Source organism: Microtus pennsylvanicus, chromosome 7 (genome assembly GCF_037038515.1).
Source record: "Microtus pennsylvanicus isolate mMicPen1 chromosome 7, mMicPen1.hap1, whole genome shotgun sequence".
Taxonomy (NCBI): domain Eukaryota; kingdom Metazoa; phylum Chordata; class Mammalia; order Rodentia; family Cricetidae; genus Microtus; species Microtus pennsylvanicus.
In genome coordinates, this window is record NC_134585.1 from 34,004,588 (window position 1) to 34,024,711 (window position 20,124).

Genomic DNA, 20,124 nt, shown 5'->3' on the forward strand with positions numbered 1-20,124 from the left:
ACAGCTAGGGCCAGGCAGATGGTGGCTTCCAGGAGTAGCAGCTGCCCACAAGAGGCTAGGCTGCCCCTGGTAGGCTGGGGAGTGTGTTCAACCATCCTCTGCTCTTTACCAGGGTCTAGGGCCCGTTCTAAATCACAGTCTGGGTCAGAGAAGGCAGGTGTTCAGGTGGCCCAGTGAGTGGCGTTCATTTCGGGAGCTTGTGCCCACATGTGTCCACCTCACTGGCCTGCCAGACCAGCGATTGCTCTGCACTCCTGCCCAGGAGCCCTCTGAGGAATTGAGCAGTAACGTTCTTGGAGTCATTAGCTAAGAAAATTGCTCTTGATTCTATAACTAATGAAGAACAGCAGCTGCCACCTAGTGTCTGAACAGTGTTACAGCTCCACCTTGAGTGGCGGGAACCAGGACGGTTGGCTAGGAATAATCTTTAGTTGCCCGAAGGGTTGGGCACCAGAGGAGCGGAAGGACTATGGTAGATGGATTCCTCCCGTCCTGATTCAGAAAGTCATCCAATGTGGCTACTCAAGAGAAACGCAATGGGTTTTTTGTTTGTTTATTTGTTTGTTTGTTTGTTTGGTTGGTTTTTGAAGATAGGGTTTCTATGTGTAACAGCCTTGGCTGTCCTGGAACTCACTTTGTAGACCAGGTTGGTCTCGAACTCACAGAGACCCTCCTGCCACTACCTCCCAAGTGTTGGGATTAAAGGCGTGCACAAGACACGCAATGTTTTAAAAGCTGTCAGTTCTATTGTTTTTAAACACCGAAGGGCTGGGATGTAGCTCCATGGTGGAGCACTTGCCTAGCATATGCAAGGCTCTGGGTTCCATCCACCACACTGGAAAACAAACAAACACATCGAAACATCTCCAGCAGCCTCTGCTCTTACCTGAAATCCCTTTAAGGCCATGGAAGTTTCTCACTTGCCTCTGGCTTCCCCTAAGGTCCACTCTGCCAGCCTAGGGCTCTGGCCACCCCAGCAATTTCATGTGAGAACTACACTTTGCTGCCTCTTGTACTGTGTAACTTACCCTGGCTGCTGTGACCGCCTAGCACACCCGCTGTCCTTGTCTGTGGTGTTTCAGTTCCCATGCCTGAGCTCTTCTGTCAGCCCCTTTCTGCCCACAGCTCACCAGGACCTCAGGTCTGGAGGTCTTACCACCTGTTCCCAGCTCTGCCTTCACTGGCTTCACTCCCTGGTCCCATATTTATGCCCTTCCCTGCATCCCCTACTGGAGTGGTGCTTAACTGTCCCCTGCCTTAAGACTGCATCCAGCTGGCCTTCTAGGTGCAATGATACTCATGCCAGTAACCTCAAGTGGAAACTGGAGCTTCTCAGATGCCTTAGCTATGCCCTTGGCCAGCCTTGCTCCACTCTGAGCTCACTCACTTGTCCTTCTCCAAGCCCAGCCCCCACCCACGCCCGCTCCGCTCACAGTACAGACAGCAGCACTGGCTCTGCAGATCTGGGTCCAGATGCTGTCTCCTCCATCTCCAAGGAGAGGCTCCCTGCTCTGTTCTAGTCTCCAGAGCATCCAGATCCACCCACCATCTGCCACAGGCTGGGGCTGGGGTGCAGTTCAGTGGTCAGAGCTGGCTGAGCACTTCATGCCCTGGAGCCTATTCTCAGCACCAGAAAGAGCAAACAACAAACTCCGGAAGCCGGGACGCTCTTCCATCTTTCTTTTATTTTGTGTAGAAGCCCAACCGCCCCCGGCCTAGAAGGCACCAAACAGCCTGAGTCACCTCTGGGTCCCTCTGTCCCAACCCCACAGGCCCCTTGGCTCCTGGACCCCATGCTCTGGCCACTCCCTTGGGGACTTGCTGCTCTGCTTCTCTGTCACCCCCTCTAGCCATTCTCAAAGTCTTCTAGAGGACACTCTCGGCCACTGTTTAAAACTCTGGTGGTGACACCAGGCCAGTGCGGGTGATGCACACTTAAGGCTACCAAGGTGAACACCCAAGACAGTTAAAGGGGCAGCGCACATCAACTCCCAGAGCAAACAAAGGCATTGCCTGCCGAATGCCTAACTCATCACACTTAAGCTGGTACCAGGAAAAGGAGCTGGGACCACAGACAGGTAGGAGCAGGATCAGCACCAATTCCAGAGTGGCCTCTGCCTCCTCCCCCCATTAGCAGCTCAAATGCCATGAAAGATTTGAGTGTAGATCCCGAACACAAATTTTGCACTGAACACTGACACCGAGACCTCTTCTGCTGGCCTGCGGGCCCTCTGGGGCAGCCTGTCGGGGACGAGTACAGACATGGGGAGATGTGTGTGGCATGCACCCCCATCAGCTACCATGGTGTTTGGAGTCATTCACAGTGGGAAGGAGGCAGATACGCGGGTGTTCAGTACAGAGTTCCAAAGGTTTCCAAGAAGCCCGACTTGTGTTCATTTCTAGTGTCTTTGCTTAGACAGAGGTAGCAGAGTCCAGCCCAGGAATCCATCCACTCTTCTATCTCACCAGATGTGCATTCTCCAAATGTGCCTACAGAGGGCGCCACCACTGCAGTCCGCAGCACATGGGCGCAGTGGGGCAGCCAGATGCTCAGGGCTAGTCATCCGCAGACACAGGCCAGCACCTCAGTGGCTCCAGAAGGAAGAGGGGATCTGGAATATGTTTGAGCGCATCATTGGACACCCCTCCTCCCTCTGGCTACCTGGTCCTGGAGGGCACCTATGCTCCAGCTCCCCTCACCTTCCCTGACCACCATTTCCCCAAACCAGGCGTCCTCAATGACACTTCCTGTCCCTGGCCTTAGCCATGCCACCTGTGAACTAAGGGGGGCATAAAATCTTGCCCTCCTACCCATGGCCTGAGGTCGAGAACAGGATGCGTTCCCATGATGCAGGTCAGTAACCATCTGCTAACCCGGTTCACTGGCACCCTGGCATCTCTGGGCCTTGGTGGCACTACCTTCCCCGGAGCAGTTATGAAGCTGTACTGACAGTCTCCTTGGGACTGGCAGATCAAGCTATCTCTAAGGGAGGAGGATGCTAAACCACAGGGTTTCTCTGTGGGCCCCTGGAGCAAACACAGCTGAAACTTACTGCGGCTTGGCAACAGATTCCCAGGCAGAGACGGGGCCCCTCACCCCAAATCCAGTATGGAGAGCAGGAAAGTGGGTGTGTTGGCGGTAGGTCACCGGGAGCACGAGGGAGCAGGGTTTACGAGTGTACCCACCACCGGGACAGATGACTTGGGTTTTGTGGTAGTACCCTCAGAATCCTCCCTCCTTTCACAACTGTATCCCAGCTGCTGTGAAGGCCACAGCAGGAATTCTGTAGGCCAGGAGTCTAAGACTAACCTGAACAACACAGCAAGAACCTCTTAAAGCAAGCAGCTCCCTTCCTAGCGTCTTGGGACTGGGTCTGTGGCTCAGCCTGGAGGACTGGAATCTCACAGTCCCTCCTTCATGTCTCCCAAGTCACCAGTGAGCTCTGGGCGTTATACCATGACAACCCCGACAGCCAGGTAGGTGCCCTGAAGCAGGACCAAAAGCAAGCATGTCTGTTCATCCGGGCAGAAGAGGCTGAGATTGCTCTGGGCTGCCCTCCAGTGGGGTGGTAACATCCAGACCAGAATGGCTTTGTTTCATCTTTGCTCCCACACAGGTGACCGCATCCATAAGCTTGCTCCTGCCTCACCTCCCCTTGCAAAAGCCCTGTATACCTCAAGGGCAATCACACCAGTATCTTTGGATTGGACTTTTCATGGCCAGCCTGGATGCCTTGAGCTGCTATCTAGCTCCTTAGCCTTTCAGTTCTCTTGGCCTCTGTAGAGAGAGAATACTTCTAGCTCAGGTACTTTTGTGATTTTACCACAACTTGGTCCCCGGGCTTTGGGCTCAGGCTGATTTGTTGAGACAAGCCTACTGACAACCCCTATCAGTGCCAGCGGGCGGGGGACATCGACTTCCAGGCAGTGGGCTCTGGCCTGAGGTTACCGGCAGCACCTGCCCTCCTGAGGATCCATCAGATCCTCACAGCGTGCCACAACAGGCTCCAACCTACAGCTTGGTGTTGAGGTGGAAGAAGTGAGGTGCCGCATAGGTTGTGACAGGTGGCATGTGCCAGGCAGATGAAGCTGGGCCCAGTCTGTTGCGGAGGACGGTATCATAGGACGTGGGGGGGAAATGCATCAGGCTGGTAGCCATAGGTGAGGGGCCTGTCGTAGCCAGGAGATGGGCTGGGAAAGCCGGGATGACCAGGGGACTGAAGGGGAGTGTGGCCTGGCCCTTCAGAGGGTCTGGGCTACTGGCAAAGTTCAGAGGATACTGCAGCATGGTGCCCCTGTAGGCCTCTGGAGGAGTGGGCCCCAGGGCTGGGCCCAGTAGGCAGGATACCGCCATGCCAGGTGCTGCAGGCTTGCCCCCACACTCCTTGGCATCCACCTCCTTCAGAAAGGGAGACACCGCCTTCAGTTTCTTGCCACCATGAGCAAAGCCCTCTTCTTCCAAGTTGCGCTTGTTGCCAAGGCCTGGGCTACTGGTGAGGAGAGGTGGGGCTCCAGGGCTCTCTGCAGGAACCTTGGCCATGGGGGACACCCAACAGGCTTTGGGCTTGGGGTAGAAGCTTCTTTTTCTGGAGCTGCCTTTATGGAATGCAGAGGGGCGGTTGGCATCCCCACCCCACACCAGCTGGGGCTCTTTGGTTGACAGCCCTTCCTCTTTAGCAGGCCGTTCCAACAGCACCCTGTCTTTAAGGCCAGAGAAGAAGTCCCTGGGGTGCTGGCTGACAGGCTTCAGCACTTCAGTTGGGTAGGCATGAAAACAGCCTGAGAAAGTCGGGGCTGTGGGGCGGGGCCCCTCCTGCACCTCCTCCTTGGTGCTGCCACTGGGGGGCAGCAATTCTTCCTGAGGGGTTTGCTGGTGTTCAGAGTTCTCAGCTGGCCCTCTTAGGTTCTGGGGACTTTCTTGAAGGTCTTTGCTGGGGCTCCTTGCTCCATGACGACAGCCCTCTTCTTGGCACTGCAAGGCTTCTGCCTTGCTGACCTGGGCCAAGAGTTTCTTTTTGGCCAGTGGTGACATGATACCATGTGCCCCTTTGCTGTAAAAGTTGGACAAGAGCCGCTTGTAGGCCTCCGGACAGCCGCTAGCACCCATGAATGGCAAAGAGGGCCCAGATGTTGGGCCCAGCTGTTCTGTGCTATCCCTTGAGGGTCCCTGGCTAGGAGGCTGCGTCAGACCAGTGGCATCTGATTTGGTCTTTCCCGGTGTGGTCTGGAATAAGAAAAGGCTTTGGCTTAGAGTCGGGTGCAGGATTGTGCTTCTAACCTGGAGATCTGGAGGTAGCAGGCCTCAGAGGGGCCACAACTTAGCCCTCAGCAACACCTTGGGTCAAAAGTTTTCCAAGGTGCCCCGTCCCAAGCAGATACAGCCTAGTATCCCAGCAATCCCAGCATAGCAGGTGTCAACTGGTCTTCAGGGAACCCAAAGTTCAGCCAGCTCCTACCCTGAAGCAGGTTCCTGGCATTCCAAGTGGGAGTCAGCAGCCACAGCCAGAGTAGGCATGGAGCTGTGGAAACAACCTCACCATGCTCGACGCTTACCTGGTCCACCTGCCTCTCTGAGTCCTTGGCCTTCTTTGGCTTCTCTATGGTCCCATCGTCCCCCCTCAGCTCCTTGGCCATCTTGTACTGCTTCCTGGGCTTGGTCGGGGGCAGTGGTTTGTCATCTTCCCCTTTCAGGTGCCGTACATATGGGAGGACCAGCCTGGGGAAGAGCCAGTGTGTCAACCAGGAGCCCAGCAGCTGCTCTTCGCAGCCAGCGGGACTTCCTTAAGGCCCTCTGACTCCTCCCCACCAGAGCTCCTGCTGTCTCCAAAGCTGCCAGCTCCTCCCCGAAGGTGCACAGAGCACGCTTCCTGGTCTCGCTGCAGATCCCGACCCTGACAAGGTCTTGCTTGTGGCACATATGTACTGCCCGCCCCCAGAACAGCAGCGTATCTGTCTATATTCCGTCTTTGCACCTCACTCCCAGTGCGCACCTGCTAAGACCCCGGAAAGGGGAAGGCCTAGGTGTGCAGCACCCCCTGGGCACCCCGTACCTCTCGTAGTGGCGGCGCGTGCATGTGGCCGCGCTGGTGCTGCCTGGACTGCCCCCGAGCTCATCATACACGTTCTTCCAGAGTCGGCGGCCCGTCACCTGCAAGACACCAAAGAAGATGGGCCAACGGGACCCTCTCTGCTCCAGGTTCCCCGTGCAGGGAGGCAGCGAGAGCCACGGGCAGGATGCTGGAGAAGGTTGCTGGTGCTCATCAGCTCTCCCTCCTCTCTGACTGCTAGGCAAAGAGGGTTTTGGAGTAGGGGAAGGTGGGCCAGATGGGGGTGGGAAGAAACCAGCTTTGAGATGCAAAACACCAGTCCCTCCTCCCACAGCACTCGGGCTGGACCTGGGAATTCTGATCTTCCTCACATCTACAGGCCAGGAAGCCCTGCTGACCACCCTGCTCCCCCAGCTTCTGCTATGGCTGAGAACCTTTTCCTTACCAGCTCGTAGGCCCCCAGCTTCTCCACTGCCTTGTAGATCTTCCACAGGTTAACTGAAGGAAAGAGGCAAGACAGGCTGTCAGGCGCGGCAACCCACACACTCCATAAAAGACCACTGTGATGGATGGGGCAGGCTGGCCTGGCCGTCAAGAGGAGAGGATGGGCACCCAGCTCCACCCCTTGGCCTTCAGGGAGGCATCCTTCTCATAGGCAACCCCTGGAGGCTGGAGTCTTCCAGGATCACCTGGAGCTGAGGTGTCTTGCCTGTTGTCTCTGGGAAGATCCCCTGGCTGCCCCCTTAAATCTACCTCCCCTTGGAACGTACTCTGCTTGAAGCCAAGATGGGGGACCCTCTCGATGGGCGTGTGTCGCTCCTTCATGAACTTGTAGAGGCTGACCAGGAAGGCCTGTTCTTCCTCCCGCTCCTCGCCGGTCTCAGAAGAGTCCTGGGGAGAGAGTAGGAAGTATGGATGGACTCCACTGATGGACAGCTGGACACTGGGAACCACGGCCATCTGAAGGTCCCAACCATAGGCTACCTGGGAGCACCCATCCTCCTGTCCTGGGTACAATTGTGGGCTTAGTGCCTAGGCTCAGATCAAGGGTTTCCCTGTGTAGCCCTGGCTGTCCCGGAACTCGCTTTGTAGACCAGGCTGGCCTCGAACTCACAGAGATCCACCTGCCTCTGCCTCCCAAGTCCAAGGATTAAAGGTGTGCGCCAGCACTGCCTGGTTTGGGAATCTTTTTTTGAACATCGCAGACTTGTGTTTGTCTGCTTTCTGATCAGAGTTGTTTGATCTGCAGAATCCTGGGAGAGGTTCTGCCTTGCCTAGCACCCAGATCCTGCATCTTCCAACGTGGGGCCCCTCAACTCTGCAGCATGGGGCAGAGGCCTCTCTCCCTCTCCGAGCTCAGGGTGTCTCAGGTACCCTTGAGGCTGAGCCCAGCAAGGAAGAGGTCTAGGGTTTGTCCAACTCACCTCCAGCTGGATGGGGCTCTGGCTGCTGCTCTGCTCCTCATCAGGCTTGGGGGACACAGGGAGCTCTAGGGGGTCGCCCTCTTCTGACTGCTCCTTCGTCCCCTTGGCAGGAGGTGCTGCTGGGAGAGAGGAACGGATGAGGAGAGGGCAGGTGAGATGCAGATAGGAGGAACATGGGCTGAGGGTTGGTCCCCCTCCCTCAGCCATGGAAGGGGTGGGTGCTCATAGTCCTTTTAGAGTGCCCTTTACTGGCCAGTATCGGCTATGACATGTGAGCTGTTCTCTCTCTCTCTCTCTCTCTCTCTCTCTCTCTCTCACACACACACACACACACACACACACACACACACTCACCCTGGCTTGGCAGCCACCCCCTTTCCTTTCCTCTATTCTAGCCATGCCCCACATCTCTGCAGGAAACCCTCAGCCTCAAGTCAGAAGAATGCGGGTAGGTATGTTTTGAGGACATTCTCTCTCTCAATCCTGCCCATCTCCAGGCAGAACTCATTACAGTAGCTCAGTTGAATGCTATCAAGACTTCATCCATGAGTCCCTGCACGGCCAGTTGCCCCTGTGTAGGCCCTTAGGCTCCAAGCTGCCCTTTCTTGCAAGGCTGGTGATGACTGTTCACATCAGCTATGATCCCTTCCTCTGCTTGGCCTTTCCCAGGCCTGGCTAACTGCAGCACTCAAATCCTTCCCTTTCTTGTCCAGTATGACTGATCTGTGACTGCCCACACCCTGTGAGTCCTCTGGCCCCATTCGAGACATGAGCCAGGTAAGAGCAGAGACTCAAGACTGTGACGGCGGCCTGAGAGAAGCTATCTGCACGTCTGTTTAGTGCAGCTCTGGTCTGGTCACAGATTGGTCACTGCAGAAATATCAACTCAGATTGCCTCAGGTGAAGAGCTGGGCTGGCATCAGATCTGGAGCCAAATCTTTTTAATTAATTGAGACAATGTCTCACAGTGTAGCCTGGCTGTCTTAAAACACGCAGGAATCCCCCTGCCTCTGCCTTCTGAAGGACAGGGTTACAGGCATGTGCTACCACGTTCAACTAAAAGGGAACTTGTTTTGCTCCCATTTTATGAGACAGAGTCTTATGTAGCCCGGACTGCAGTTTCCTAGGTAGCCAAGAATGATCTTGAACTCCTGGTCCTTCTGCCTCCATCTCTCCGATGCTGTAATTAAAGGCATGCACCAGCACACCTGGCCTAGAAGTTCACATCTGCTAATCTGTCCTTTTGTGGTTTCGGGGATGGAGCCTAGGGCTTGTACATTCTACACAGGCACGTTTTTAAATCATTTTTGGGGTGGGGTTGACATACAAAGAAACAGATTTACTGTGGCATTTCGCACGTTTCATTATGCTTTCAAGCACAAGAGGTTTTGAAATAGCCTCGCAGTGTAGCCCAGACAAGCTCTGAGCTCCCATCTCTACCTATAAAGTGATCACAGGTGCAATCTGGCAACTTTCCCTTTTCTTTTCACCAACTTGCTACAATGAGACCAACTCTTGGTTTGCTCCAGCTCTGAGACCCCTTATTGCTGGAGGCTGAGATTTTCCTGTCAACACAGGCAGAAAAGAATCTCCTTGCAGACACTGTCCCACAGCCACATGACCCAGAGGAGCTGTGTTAGGATGCTCAGGTCCCGAAAGGCCCTCCCATTGCCAGTTGTTCACACAGTACAGACATCCATGCCTGTGTCTGCTCACATTGTACCGGTCCCTGCCTCTGGGTACCTGGCTTTGCCAGTACGTTTCCTCATTTAGTCGCGGCAGGGATCCCATTTTAAAGAGGGGGTAGCTGAAGTCAGAGAGGTCACGAGGCTCAGCATTTCAGCTTGGGCACCAGAACTCAAGACAAAGTCTGTCTGACCATTGGGTTCGATGGCTTGCTGTGATTATCGTCACCATTGGCAAAGTCCGCATGGAGTGCCCAAATAAGCTCACAGAGACGCTCATCCTAACTCTTGCCAGAGTCCAAAGAAACTTGGGTGCTGTCTTAGACAGCAACTGACATCAGATTCAAGGTCAGTCTCCAGAAATCTCAGGAACTGACAACTGCCCCCCCCCCCTTTCTACCACATTCCCTGAAACTCCGTGCCTCAGGCTTTGCTTTTGTGACTCGGGGGTCCTCTGCCACCTCTGGGTGAATCCCAAATCTAGGAACCAGAAGCTTATCTTGCTCCAGTCCTCCTCCAGCCTGAGGCCTCTGCACGCTCCTATCTCCCTTCCAGTTGTTCCTCAGATTCTGGCGGCAGCAGCAGGGACTCTCCATCTATCACTTAGTGTGACCTGGGCTTCTAGCTTCTAAAGAGTTAGCGTGACGCAGTCCCTAGATCTCAAAAAAATAACGCGTTGGACTGTGACAACCCCCACCCCTGGAGAGCACTTCAAAGACGCATGCGTATGAGCATCTGAATAGAAAGCTCACAGGCATGGGGGGGGGGTTGCGGGTGAACAGCCACCAGGCAGGTGATCTCTGGTCCTGATTCTGTGTTCAGTTCCAGGATCTAGATGCTCACTCAGGGAAGATCTCCTGGAGCAGGGCACTCAGGTTAACTGGAAAGGAAGGTGCCAGTCCAAGCTGTTTGGCCCCAAATGGACGAGGGATGAGGGCTCCCACCTTGAGCCACAAAAGGAAAGAAATACTTTATCACCGTGTCCTGGGTCCCCAAATGAACTTGGTGTCCATTCTCTCCTGGCCGGGACTACCATTCTTTGTCCCTGGCAGGACCTTCTGGGCCCTGACCTCTGCGGCTTTAGATGAGGGGGTAGGGTTGCCTTGTCTTATCCCTAGCAGTCCTAACTCCTCATTCCCCCAATCATTTATAGGTACAGGGTCCAGGTAACGCATCTGTAGGAAAGGTTCTTCTGTGAAACCCTCAGCCAAAACCGTAGTAGACAATGCCCCGGCCTGCCTGGCTCCTGAACCTTCTAATACGAGGCCCAAACATGGAGTAGCAGGCTGGGTCCCACCTCTCACTCTACAGGGGGTGGGAAGGGACTGGTGGCCCAGCATCACCCTGCCTGTAAGACAGGAGAAACCCACTTCTCCCTGTTTGCTGCCACCACAACCCAAGTCTTCTTCGTCCACCTCAGAGCTCGTGTGTGAGATCCCTTCCTGGCCAGTGCCTCGATGTCCTCCTCCACGTGAGTAGAGAAGAAGATCGATATTTTAAAAGCACAGTCTGCTTTCCACCACATCACTCAGGCAGGATTCTTTCCATCCCTGAGACAAGAATGGTAACGGGGATGGATGGGTCCTTGTAGCGCGTCTAAACTCTCTTCTGGTGTGGAGTGTGGGGTGTGGGGTTTGAGGGCGGGGTCTACCAATGTTTTCTTCCGCTGGCCAGGTGTTTGCCAGTGCTGGTGGAGTGACCCCTCTGCAGTAAACGAAATGCTACTTTCCCCACAACCTCCCACTTGACAGACGCATATCAGGGGTCATGGGGTCATCCCTGGACTTCCTATTCCGCTCCTCTCTCGGTGGAGTGCTGGCATCCATGGGTGGTTTCAATTTGGGGGTCTTATGACAGAGTTCACTACATGGAGGTCCAGCCCCCCTCCGACCTTCCTCTTTGAAGAACACTCCATCTGAGACTTAGGATGATGTAGGCGCAGTCTCTAAAGCAGTGATTCTCAACCTAGGATCGCGACCCCGTTGGGGGTCAAATGACCCTTTCACAGGGGTCGCATATCAGATATCCTGCATATCAGGAATTTACATCACTGTTTACAGCAGTAGCAAAATTAGTTAAGAAGTAGCAAAGAGGGGCTGGAGAGATGGCTCAGCGGTTAAGAGCACTGGCTGTTCTTCCAGAGGTCCTGAGTTCAATTCCCAGCAACCACATGGTGGCTCACAACCATCTGTAATGAGATCTGGTGCCCTCTTCTGACCTGCAGGTATACATGCAGGCAGAACACTGTATACATAATAAATAAATAAATCTTTAAAAAAAAAAAGAAGAAGTAGCAAAGAAAATAATCTTATGGTTGGAATGGCAGGCAAGGCTTCACCCCACAGCACCTTGGGGTGCCTTACTCCACTGTCCACACAAGGACCTGGGGCGGCTAAGCCATCAGAGGGTGACAGGCAGGTGGCGAAGGGTGCAGCAGGAGGGCTGCTCCAGTCCTTCTTGGGCTTGACTGACTTCTGGTCAATTCCAAAGACGTCTGAAGCAGCTGGGCCCCTAGACTCTAAGCTACAGGCCCAGCTTCAGCCTCTCTTTCCAATCAGAGCAAGCTTGCCAAAGTCGGTGTGTTTTCAAGCCACTTTCTGCTCTAGCAGTGGCTCCACCAAAGCTAATCTCTTCTGGGCTGTCTGGGGCTGGGTACCCAATACAAGCCTGACTGAATCTTCCTCCTTTGAATGGACGTCACGCCTGAGGCTCAGTGGGATTGGACAACAAAGCCTCGGGGTCACACACCTTTCCAGTGGCAAAGCCGAGATTCCAAACTACAGAAGTCAGATTGCTCCAAGACTCTGAACCCTAAACTCCAGAGCTTTGTAAATAGGCAGAGACCTTCAGCTTTCTCATCTAAGCTCAGAGGGCAGAGACTTACCCACACTGCCTGAGTGGCTCTCTGCAGCCCCACTTCACTGAGAGGCACAGGTCAGCATGGACAACTGAGCCAACCACGCCCAGAATAGGAAGCGGCAGAAGTTCCACATGAATCAATGTGCCTGGCCTTGGAGTCTCCCAGGCCCCCATCATTGCGATCCAGGGTACCACTTTATAACCTTTAAGGAAGGAAAACCACTGAACACAACCGAGGGTCCCTGAAGAAGTGGGAACTGCTGTCTCAGTAGACAAAGGCTCTGTGTAAAAGAGGGGAAGATAGAAGTGGTGAGGGGCACCCTGTAGAGGAATCAGTGAGGAGGCAACGGGATAGATAAGGAGAGGCCCCTCCCTGGAAGCCTGCCCCTTGCCCTGCCAGCCAGTGAGCTGCAATCAGCTGAAACTGTACAGGATGGAGGAGGGGGGACTGTAGTGCCCCAGGGATGCCTCTTGACTTGTTTATTTGTTTGCCTTGGGCAAGGTCTCTCTATGTAACCCAGACTGGCCTCGAACCTACAGTTTTCTGGATTAGCTTTCCCAGTGTTCCCAGGCTTGCACCACCATGCCACGCTGGGCACGTCTTTTGTCACCTTCATCACTGCTTAGGTAGCTCCCTCGTCTCTATAATGCTAGGCTCAATGGCCAATGTTCTAAACTGAAGAAAGAATGCACGCAGGCTTCCCCTACAAATCACAGCTGCAAATGTGCACATATCCTTGGTGATACCTGCCTGTCCCCCGGCATCTGATTCTCCCTAGGGTGCTCCCGAAAATCTGACCTAAGTCTGTGGGATGATGAGTCTACCTGCTCTGAGAGAGAGTGTTCAAGGCCACACACCTCCCGGGAGCTGAGAAGCTTGCTAGGCGTGAGTACCACTTTCCTTCTCTCTTTCATTTGCCTACCCCAGCCACCGTCCCTGTGATGGGAAGGAAGTGACACTTCCTTTCATGAAAACTCACTGACTGGGAAGACGACGTCAGTCACAACAATAATGGCAACAGCAACCTCAATAACAACCAGCAGGCACAGCCCCACCCCCTTGCCTGAGGTTGTTGGCTTAAGTTTCCCTTAGCTCGAGCTGGAGAGGAAACAAAGACAGCCTTTGAAGCGGTCAGTCCACTCCGTGGCCCAGAAGCCGGCTGCCTGGCATTCTCCTCCTTGGGCTTGCTCCAGTGGGCAGTTTGGGGAGCGGGAGTCCTATCAAGAGCCATCCTTGAGGACGGCTGGACAAGAGTCTGAGGACCCAGAACCATCCACAGCCTAGCCTCGGCACCTCTGCCAAGGCAGGGAGAAATAAGTCCTGTCAGTGGCTAGAGACAAGCTGGGAGCCCTCAGGGGTACATGAAGGCAGAGAGAGGCGTAGGGGCACCAAGTATGAGATTCCAGACGCCCAGTGCTACCCAGCTCTGGAACAGCCTAAGCAATTCTACTCCTGGAAGGACTGAGTCGCCACCGCCCCGCCCCTCTGCCCCTAGGTGAAAACAGAGTCCTATATATGGATCATTTCCGGTTTTCCCACCCCACCTGTGCAGAAACAAGGCTCAGAGGGGTGAGTCAACAGCAGAGGGAGAACCCCTACACAGGGTACTTCCCTACCTCACCGCTCTTCTCCTCCTACTCTCCGCACCCCAGCCCAGCGCCTGCTACCCTGCTCCGCGAGGGAATGCAGACCATTGCGGATCAGCTTCCCACTGAGGGCAACAGAAAGAAGGCCGCTCGGAAAGGGGTGAAGGGCAAGGAGTACTGGAAGTCAAGGAAGTCTCACTCACTATCAGACCTGAGCCTGCCTCTGTGCCTCAGTTTCTCTGACTGTAATAAAAGATGAGTGACGGGGGAGGGGGCTGACTAAGACCCATTCTGCCTCTGTCGCTTCAGGTTCTAGGCCAAGCAGTCAGTTTGGACGCTGTAAGTGCTGTGGACCCTTTAGCTAACATCTCCAGTCCTCCCTTACCCTGGCATCCTGTTTAGGCCCCGAGTACCTTAGATGTACATCAATTTCCAAAAGTGTCCACGGGGCAGGGCAAGGAGCACCTGTCACCTCCTTTGGTCACTGTGACCCCTCCTCTGAAGCAGAAGACTCTGCGAACAGGGGATCCAAGCCATAGCAGCACAACTTGGGATGAATTTGAGGCCTTCTGGGCCCAGGGTTGGCAACCCCACTGTGCCTGTGGGCCAGGGTGTAGAGTGTGACCCCAGCCAGGGCATGGCGCCTGGGCAGTGTGGAGGGTTGAGGATGAGGTGGCGTGGTTGTGCCCCCAGTTCGAGCTTGAGAGCAAAGCCAAACTTGTACGTTGCACTCTGGCAGGCTGCCTTTTTCTGCCCTCTCTCCACTAACCACCCCCAGTCCAGGGCCACCACCCTGTCCCTCTGGAAGGATTCGAGGGAAGAGAGGAAAAGTCAGAAGACTAGGCAAGTAAAAAGAAGCCATCTTTCCTGCCAGGGGCTGGGAAGGCAAAGAGAGAAACAAAAAGGAAAAGGAAGAGAAGAGAGAAGAGAAGGAGCAGGGGACTTGAAGCCTGTGACCGTCAAACCATCAGCATGTCCCTCGGCAGAAAGAGGAACCGTTGATTCTTCAAAGCGCATTGAGCAAGTTCTTCAAAACCCGCGCAGTCACTTTCAGGAATCGCGGCAGCAGTGGGAAGCGCGGTGCGCGGCCCGGGCGCCTCGGGTTCTGAGAAGCGCTGGGCTGGCACGGGGCAGGGAGGGGCCCGCGGCCGAGAAGCTGCTGCTGACAGCTGTCACAACAAATGGGCCGAGAGCAGCTTGAGATTGAAACCGCAGCAGGAAGTGTGGGCGGCTCAGTGAATTTCAGTCCGGAGCCAGAGAGGAGAGTTTCGAGATAAACGCCTGGGAAGCCCCTGGCCGCCCCGACTTTCCACGAGAAGACAGCACACTGACACCCCGGTGCCCCTCGGGTCGCCCCTCGGGTCGCGATCGCTCCAGGTCCCCAGCCCTCCGACCCCAGCGCCGCCCGCGAGCCACTTACCCATGGCCCAGAGAGATCGCGCGTAGCCAACCGGAGACCCTCGACGAACGGAGCTGTCCGGTCCCAGCGCTCTCGGCGCGACTGACTCGCGCTGCCGCTCGACTGCCGCCTCCCCGCGGGCCCGCCCCCGGGCCCGCCCCGCCGCGCTCTGGGCTCCTATTGGTGAATCCTATCTTCTAGGGCGGGTGGGGTCCGCCCCTTGAGCCCGAGGAAGTCTGGAAGTTGTAGTGTGCGCCCACTTATCAGCAAGGGGCTCATGCTGGACACTCAAGAGTCATGGCCGCCCTGAGTCTTCTTGTTTCCCTAGAGGCAAAACCAGAGTCTAAGAAAACTGCCCGCTCTCTGCAGCGTGCCAAAGACTGGGTGGGATTAAGTGCTTCTGAATTGACCCGAAGTGGTCCAATTGCATCCTATTCAATATCACATAGAGAGGCGAGCACTGTCAGCCTAGCAAGGACCTACCAAGGGCCAATCTAGAAAGTCCTCCGTAGCTCATGCCTAATGTCCTAGACCTGCCCATAGTGCCCATGTCCGCATATGTCATGTAGACTAGTGACAGCCACAAGCTGAGCCCTGCAAAGAGGAAGTAAGGGAAAAGAGGGTGAGATTTATCGTGAATGGGGACAAGAGGAGGACGAGCAGTCCATTGGACCTGTGTGGGTTATAGAAGATGAAGCTAAGCCTTGAGATTTAAAAGAAGAAAGCCTCAGCAGCTGAAGGGCTTGGACTTGAACTTCGTTTCTAGTATGTAGTTAATATCCCCGGAATCAAGTTGTGTCCATTAATTATAATATTCATACAACTCTGTGCATTTCACCTCATCATTGTCCTTATTTTATAGAGCAAAACAAGCCTGGGTGATTAATTAGCTCATATAGCTAGAGCTATACCTAGAGCTCAACCGGGAAATAGGGGCACAGGTTAGGAGGACTCCATAGGCATACTCCCAACTTACCGCTGCTCCCATTCACAGTGGACAAAGGGACTGGGCAGCAGTTGGCGACGCTGACCCTCAGGCCCTTATCCAGGGGTCTGGCATGACAGATCTGCAAGCTCACCACACCGGGCTTGGTGGGATAATTGAACAGCCTGCGCTCACAGATCTGGTAACAGACACGTTGTCAATATTTATTAACTGCTCAGAATAATCACCAGAATAATGATTGCAACAGTACTCCCACGTCCAAGATTACAAGCCACGCTCCACCCCAAGAGATCTGAGACTGGCCGAGATGCTATCTACCAAAAGATACCACCCAGAAACTTCTTTCGGCTCCACTTGTACCCATTTGGTAAGGATTGACTGGACCAGCCACAGTGCCAGGCTAGGTACGGCGATCTGGATACTACCTTCAGTGCCACAGTATAGACCATCTGCTACCTCCTGGATTGGATACTTGCATCAGCGAGGCAGGCACTGCCGGACCAAACCACAGCTAACCCTACCTCTGGAGAGAAGGACCCTACCATCCAGGCAGGAGAGCGTACTCTTAGACAGGGCTGTTTGTGCGAAGGCTCAGCAAGTCAGCACCTGTCTGGAGCAACCTGAGAACAATGTGCTCTAAATTTAATTGTCTCCCCGAGGCAGCTGTTTGCAACAGAAAGTGATCTACAACGGCTAATAAACCCTACTGAGGAGTGACACCTCCATTTGCTTCCCTAAAAACACAAACACTCCGGTTGTTCAAGCTTCATTTTACACATCTCTCCCGCAGCACCCAGCTGCCTTCCTCCATCACCCACCATCTGCGGAGAACCAGCTCAGGATAGCCTGAGCAGCCACTAGCCTCTCCGTGTCTGGGTTGTTTCTCTGCCAGCCTCCAGAAGAGAAACAAAACACCACTCATGTGTAAACACACTCTTCCCGGGAAAAGCATTGAGTTAAATAAATCAGCCCTCTCTGGCCATGCCCCAAATCCAGTTCCCTCCCTCTCCTTATCAGATTGGATAGTCTTTTAGAATGTTCCCTACTTCTTCTCATGAATACGTGTATCCATGGTCTGGTAAAAGACGTAACTTGGTTTAGTGTGTGCTTTAAGCTGATACAATTCTGATTTTGCCATAGAGAGATCTACATTTAAAATACAGGTCATTTCTCTATTAGCATCTGCTACTGTCTATGTCTTATAGGTGATCTCTCCATAGTCTTCCCCCCACCCCTGAATCTTGCTGAGAGAATTCTAGATCTCTTAGGGCACTTTTGGGGAGAGACTGGGTTAAGCCTACCTTCTAACACCTCACACTGGTCCATCCCTAACGACCTGACCTTGGGGGCGGTGCTCCTCCTGGAACTTACTGGCCTAGAGAGGTTCAGCAAGTTGCTGGAAGTCACACAGGAAAGACAGTGCCATGCTTCATCTGAGGCCTTCAAAGTTGTTTGGTGTACTCAGAAAACAGGACAAGCAGCCTGTCTTCCCCGCTGTTACTGCTCTGTTCCCAGTCTTAGCAGTTGCAAAATGCCCCCTGGGGCCTTGTTTTCAAAGGGGAATGAAGTGGGGGAGTATTTTTAACTGTTGGCCCGGCTTTGCACCCCACTCCCCCACCCTGCTATGCTAGCTGTCCAGGAAAGGCTTGCTTCACAATGGCATTCGCAACTCATGGAAAACAGCAAATGCTTGAAATAGACCATACCCAAGCCGGGAATGGAAAAAATGGGCTCATGGTTTCAAACGCGTCTTTTAGAAAGAGACAAGAATAGCTTTTGGCCTTTGGGGATGGGCTAGGGTTGAGAGGCTGGGAAGGTGGCAATGTTAGCATAGGGTTGGGTCCCAGATCACCAGGGGACAATTTCCTAGGAGAAGAGATGTGGTCGCTGTCCCCAGGGGTGCTTAGAAGCAGGTGCTCTGTTCCCCCTCTGCACCAACCCACTGAATCTAGAACAACTTCCTGTGTTGGGTCAGGGCTGGCTTCTGGGTGGGGGGCTTCATGGCCCTGTCCTTACCCAACAGAAATCCAAGATGCTAAAGTGCCTGCACGTGAACGGTGACAGTTGAATCCCCCTGGGGTAGGGAAGAATTTGGGGTTTTCATCTGCACTCATACACAGCCCAGATGTGCAACCTCATGCAAGTTGTTTGATCTCTCAGGTGCACAGGTGCTTTATCAGGGAAGGTGGAGAGGATGCTGTGCTTATCCATCCATCCATCCATCCATCCATCCATCCATTCAACCAACCAATCAATCAACATGTGTCATGTTGTCCTTCTGTGTGCAGGCACCAAGTTAGACTCAGGGGTAGCCGCTAACAGACAGCAAAGGGCCCATGCCCGGGGCCGGCGGGGGTGCTGGAGAATCAGCAGAGTGTTATCTACATCAGACCCCACCACACCCATGTCTTACCAGACGTGTCACCTGATCCCCACAAACTAGGCACTGTATTTGTCCCCAGAATACTCTTGGGACATTGAGGACCAGAGAACAGGTGCTGTACAAGTTCATGGGCGCAGCCACAATCTGGAACGAGTAAGAAAAGGTTCGCTGTGCGCCAGAGTTCCTAGGAACAGGGCAACCAGACCTTGGTTCCTTGTGTCGCAGTTTGTCACAAAATGGTAAATCTAGACCAGGGAGTCAGTACAAAATGCACTGGAGAAAGATTTCGGTTAGGTCAATGCAGCGCTTTTAGTTAAGGTCTCAGAGGGTCCTTCAGTCCTGTTTGAATGTTCTTGACTGTTTCTCCCATTTGACAGATGGATAAATTGAGGCATGTCTCACTTAAGGGGCCTCTACTTACCATATAACCCTGTCCAATGCTCAGCAGCATAAGCCTTGGAGAGCATGGCGGGGGGGGGGGGGGGGGGTGCTCCCAGCGTCAAGAGAGAACTGCATCTCCCAGGATGCCTTGCTGGGGGGGCGTGTAGGGGCGGAGTCGCCGCTCACACTGTAATTTCTTGGCATTGGGAGGGGAAGGAGGGGAATTGCAGAGGGGGAGCAAAAGTAAAGAGAGAATCAAAGCCTCCAGCGTCACGTCTAGGAATAGCCTCGGAGCTGGGCCAAGTCATTATCGACGATGAGTAATCCGGTTAAGTCATTTCTCTAAACACCATTCCTTGTAAGAGAATTAAAATATCAGCTTACATCAGAGCGGGAGAGGCGGGCTCCGGGCCCGGGCTGCAGCGCCAGGAGCGGGAGCGCCTGGCGGACTCCGCGCTGGGCCAGCCCGGCCTGGGAGCGGAGTGGAGCCGAGTGCCTGGGCGCTGCCAGCCGAGCTTGGGCTCCGTCCGGGCGGGAACCAGCGAATGGGGGCGGGGAAGAGGGCAGCCAGCCAGGTCTCAGTTTACCCTGCTGTTAAGGGCCTCAGGGAAAGTTTGACCGCCCTGCGAGGGGACGGAGGTGGTGAGACAGCGCTTCGCTGCTCCTGCCCGGGATTCTAGAATTGATGTCTGGAGAGCTTCAGAGACAAGTTCATTGAGAGGGGCTAGAGACCGAGAAGAGTCCTCAATACTCTGCCGAGGTCTCCCTCTAAACCTCCTGCCGTGTGCGTGTTTGCCTTGATTTTCATATTTTCTCTCCCTGCTTTCTTTTTAGTTGCTTCTGTGTTAAGCAGTCTAGGGCCACAGCTAGGCTTCTGAGAGGTGAGGATGACTCCCTTGATGACCTGGGGAGTGCGGGTGATCCAGAAGCAGCAGCACCCCACCCCATGGCCTCTAACCCCCAAGTGTGTCCCCAAAGCAAGGCACAGGTTTGGTGTCACCTCCCAATGGTCTTAACTCTAATTCTTGGTATTAAGGCCCCTGACACACCCAGACACTTCCTCCTGGCTTCTAGTTCCAGGCAATACCTGAGGCTAGCGAGCCTAGCCCAGCCCTAAATTCCTTGCAGTGGTTTGGTTTTGTCTTTTGAATGAATTAATTTTAACAAGGCAGGCTTTCGCTAAGTAGCCCAGGCTGGCCTTGAACTCCAGACCTTGGTGCCTTAGCCTGAGTGCTGAGATTAGAGGCACACCAGTACACCTAGGTAGGCACCTTACCATATCATTTATTATTATTTATATTATTTTTTCGGTACTGAGGTTTGAACCGCGGGTCTCAAGGAGGCTATGCAGTCTACCATGGAACTACATATCCACCTAAGTTGGGTATTATAAAGACTCTTTGACTAGTCTGG

The 20,124-nt window shown here is 54.1% G+C and overlaps 1 protein-coding gene across 4 annotated transcripts; it reads right to left on the reverse strand.

Moving 5' to 3' along the window:
* Nucleotides 1-1,665: 1,665 nt before the first annotated feature.
* Nucleotides 1,666-15,119, reverse strand: Arid5a (AT-rich interaction domain 5A). 4 transcript variants are annotated; one of them, XM_075980475.1, is made up of 7 exons: nucleotides 15,023-15,119; nucleotides 7,472-7,587; nucleotides 6,818-6,938; nucleotides 6,493-6,545; nucleotides 6,051-6,148; nucleotides 5,554-5,716; nucleotides 1,666-5,224 (listed from the first exon to the last, which is right to left on the reverse strand). In XM_075980475.1, the coding sequence occupies exons 1-7, from the start codon at nucleotides 15,024-15,026 to the stop codon at nucleotides 4,013-4,015; spliced, it is 1,767 nt and encodes a 588-aa protein (XP_075836590.1). In that variant the 5' UTR covers nucleotides 15,027-15,119; the 3' UTR covers nucleotides 1,666-4,012. The 4 variants fall into 4 exon arrangements, with proteins under 4 accessions (XP_075836590.1, XP_075836589.1, XP_075836591.1 ...); XM_075980474.1 differs by having other exon boundaries at nucleotides 7,472-7,590; nucleotides 15,023-15,116; XM_075980476.1 differs by lacking the exon at nucleotides 15,023-15,119 and adding an exon at nucleotides 12,041-14,930 and having other exon boundaries at nucleotides 7,472-7,590.
* Between the last annotated feature and the right edge of the window lie 5,005 nt (nucleotides 15,120-20,124).

Coding starts and splice junctions, on each gene's coding strand:
- Arid5a (XM_075980473.1), bottom strand. CDS start 7,678: ATGGCTGAGGGAGGGGGACCAACCCTCAGCCCATGTTCCTCCTATCTG. Junction 6,939..7,471: donor AGAGCCCCATCCAGCTGGAG/GTGAGTTGGACA, acceptor CTCTCTCCCCAG/GACTCTTCTGAGACCGGCGA. Junction 5,225..5,553: donor CAGAGAGGCAGGTGGACCAG/GTAAGCGTCGAG, acceptor TTCTTATTCCAG/ACCACACCGGGAAAGACCAA.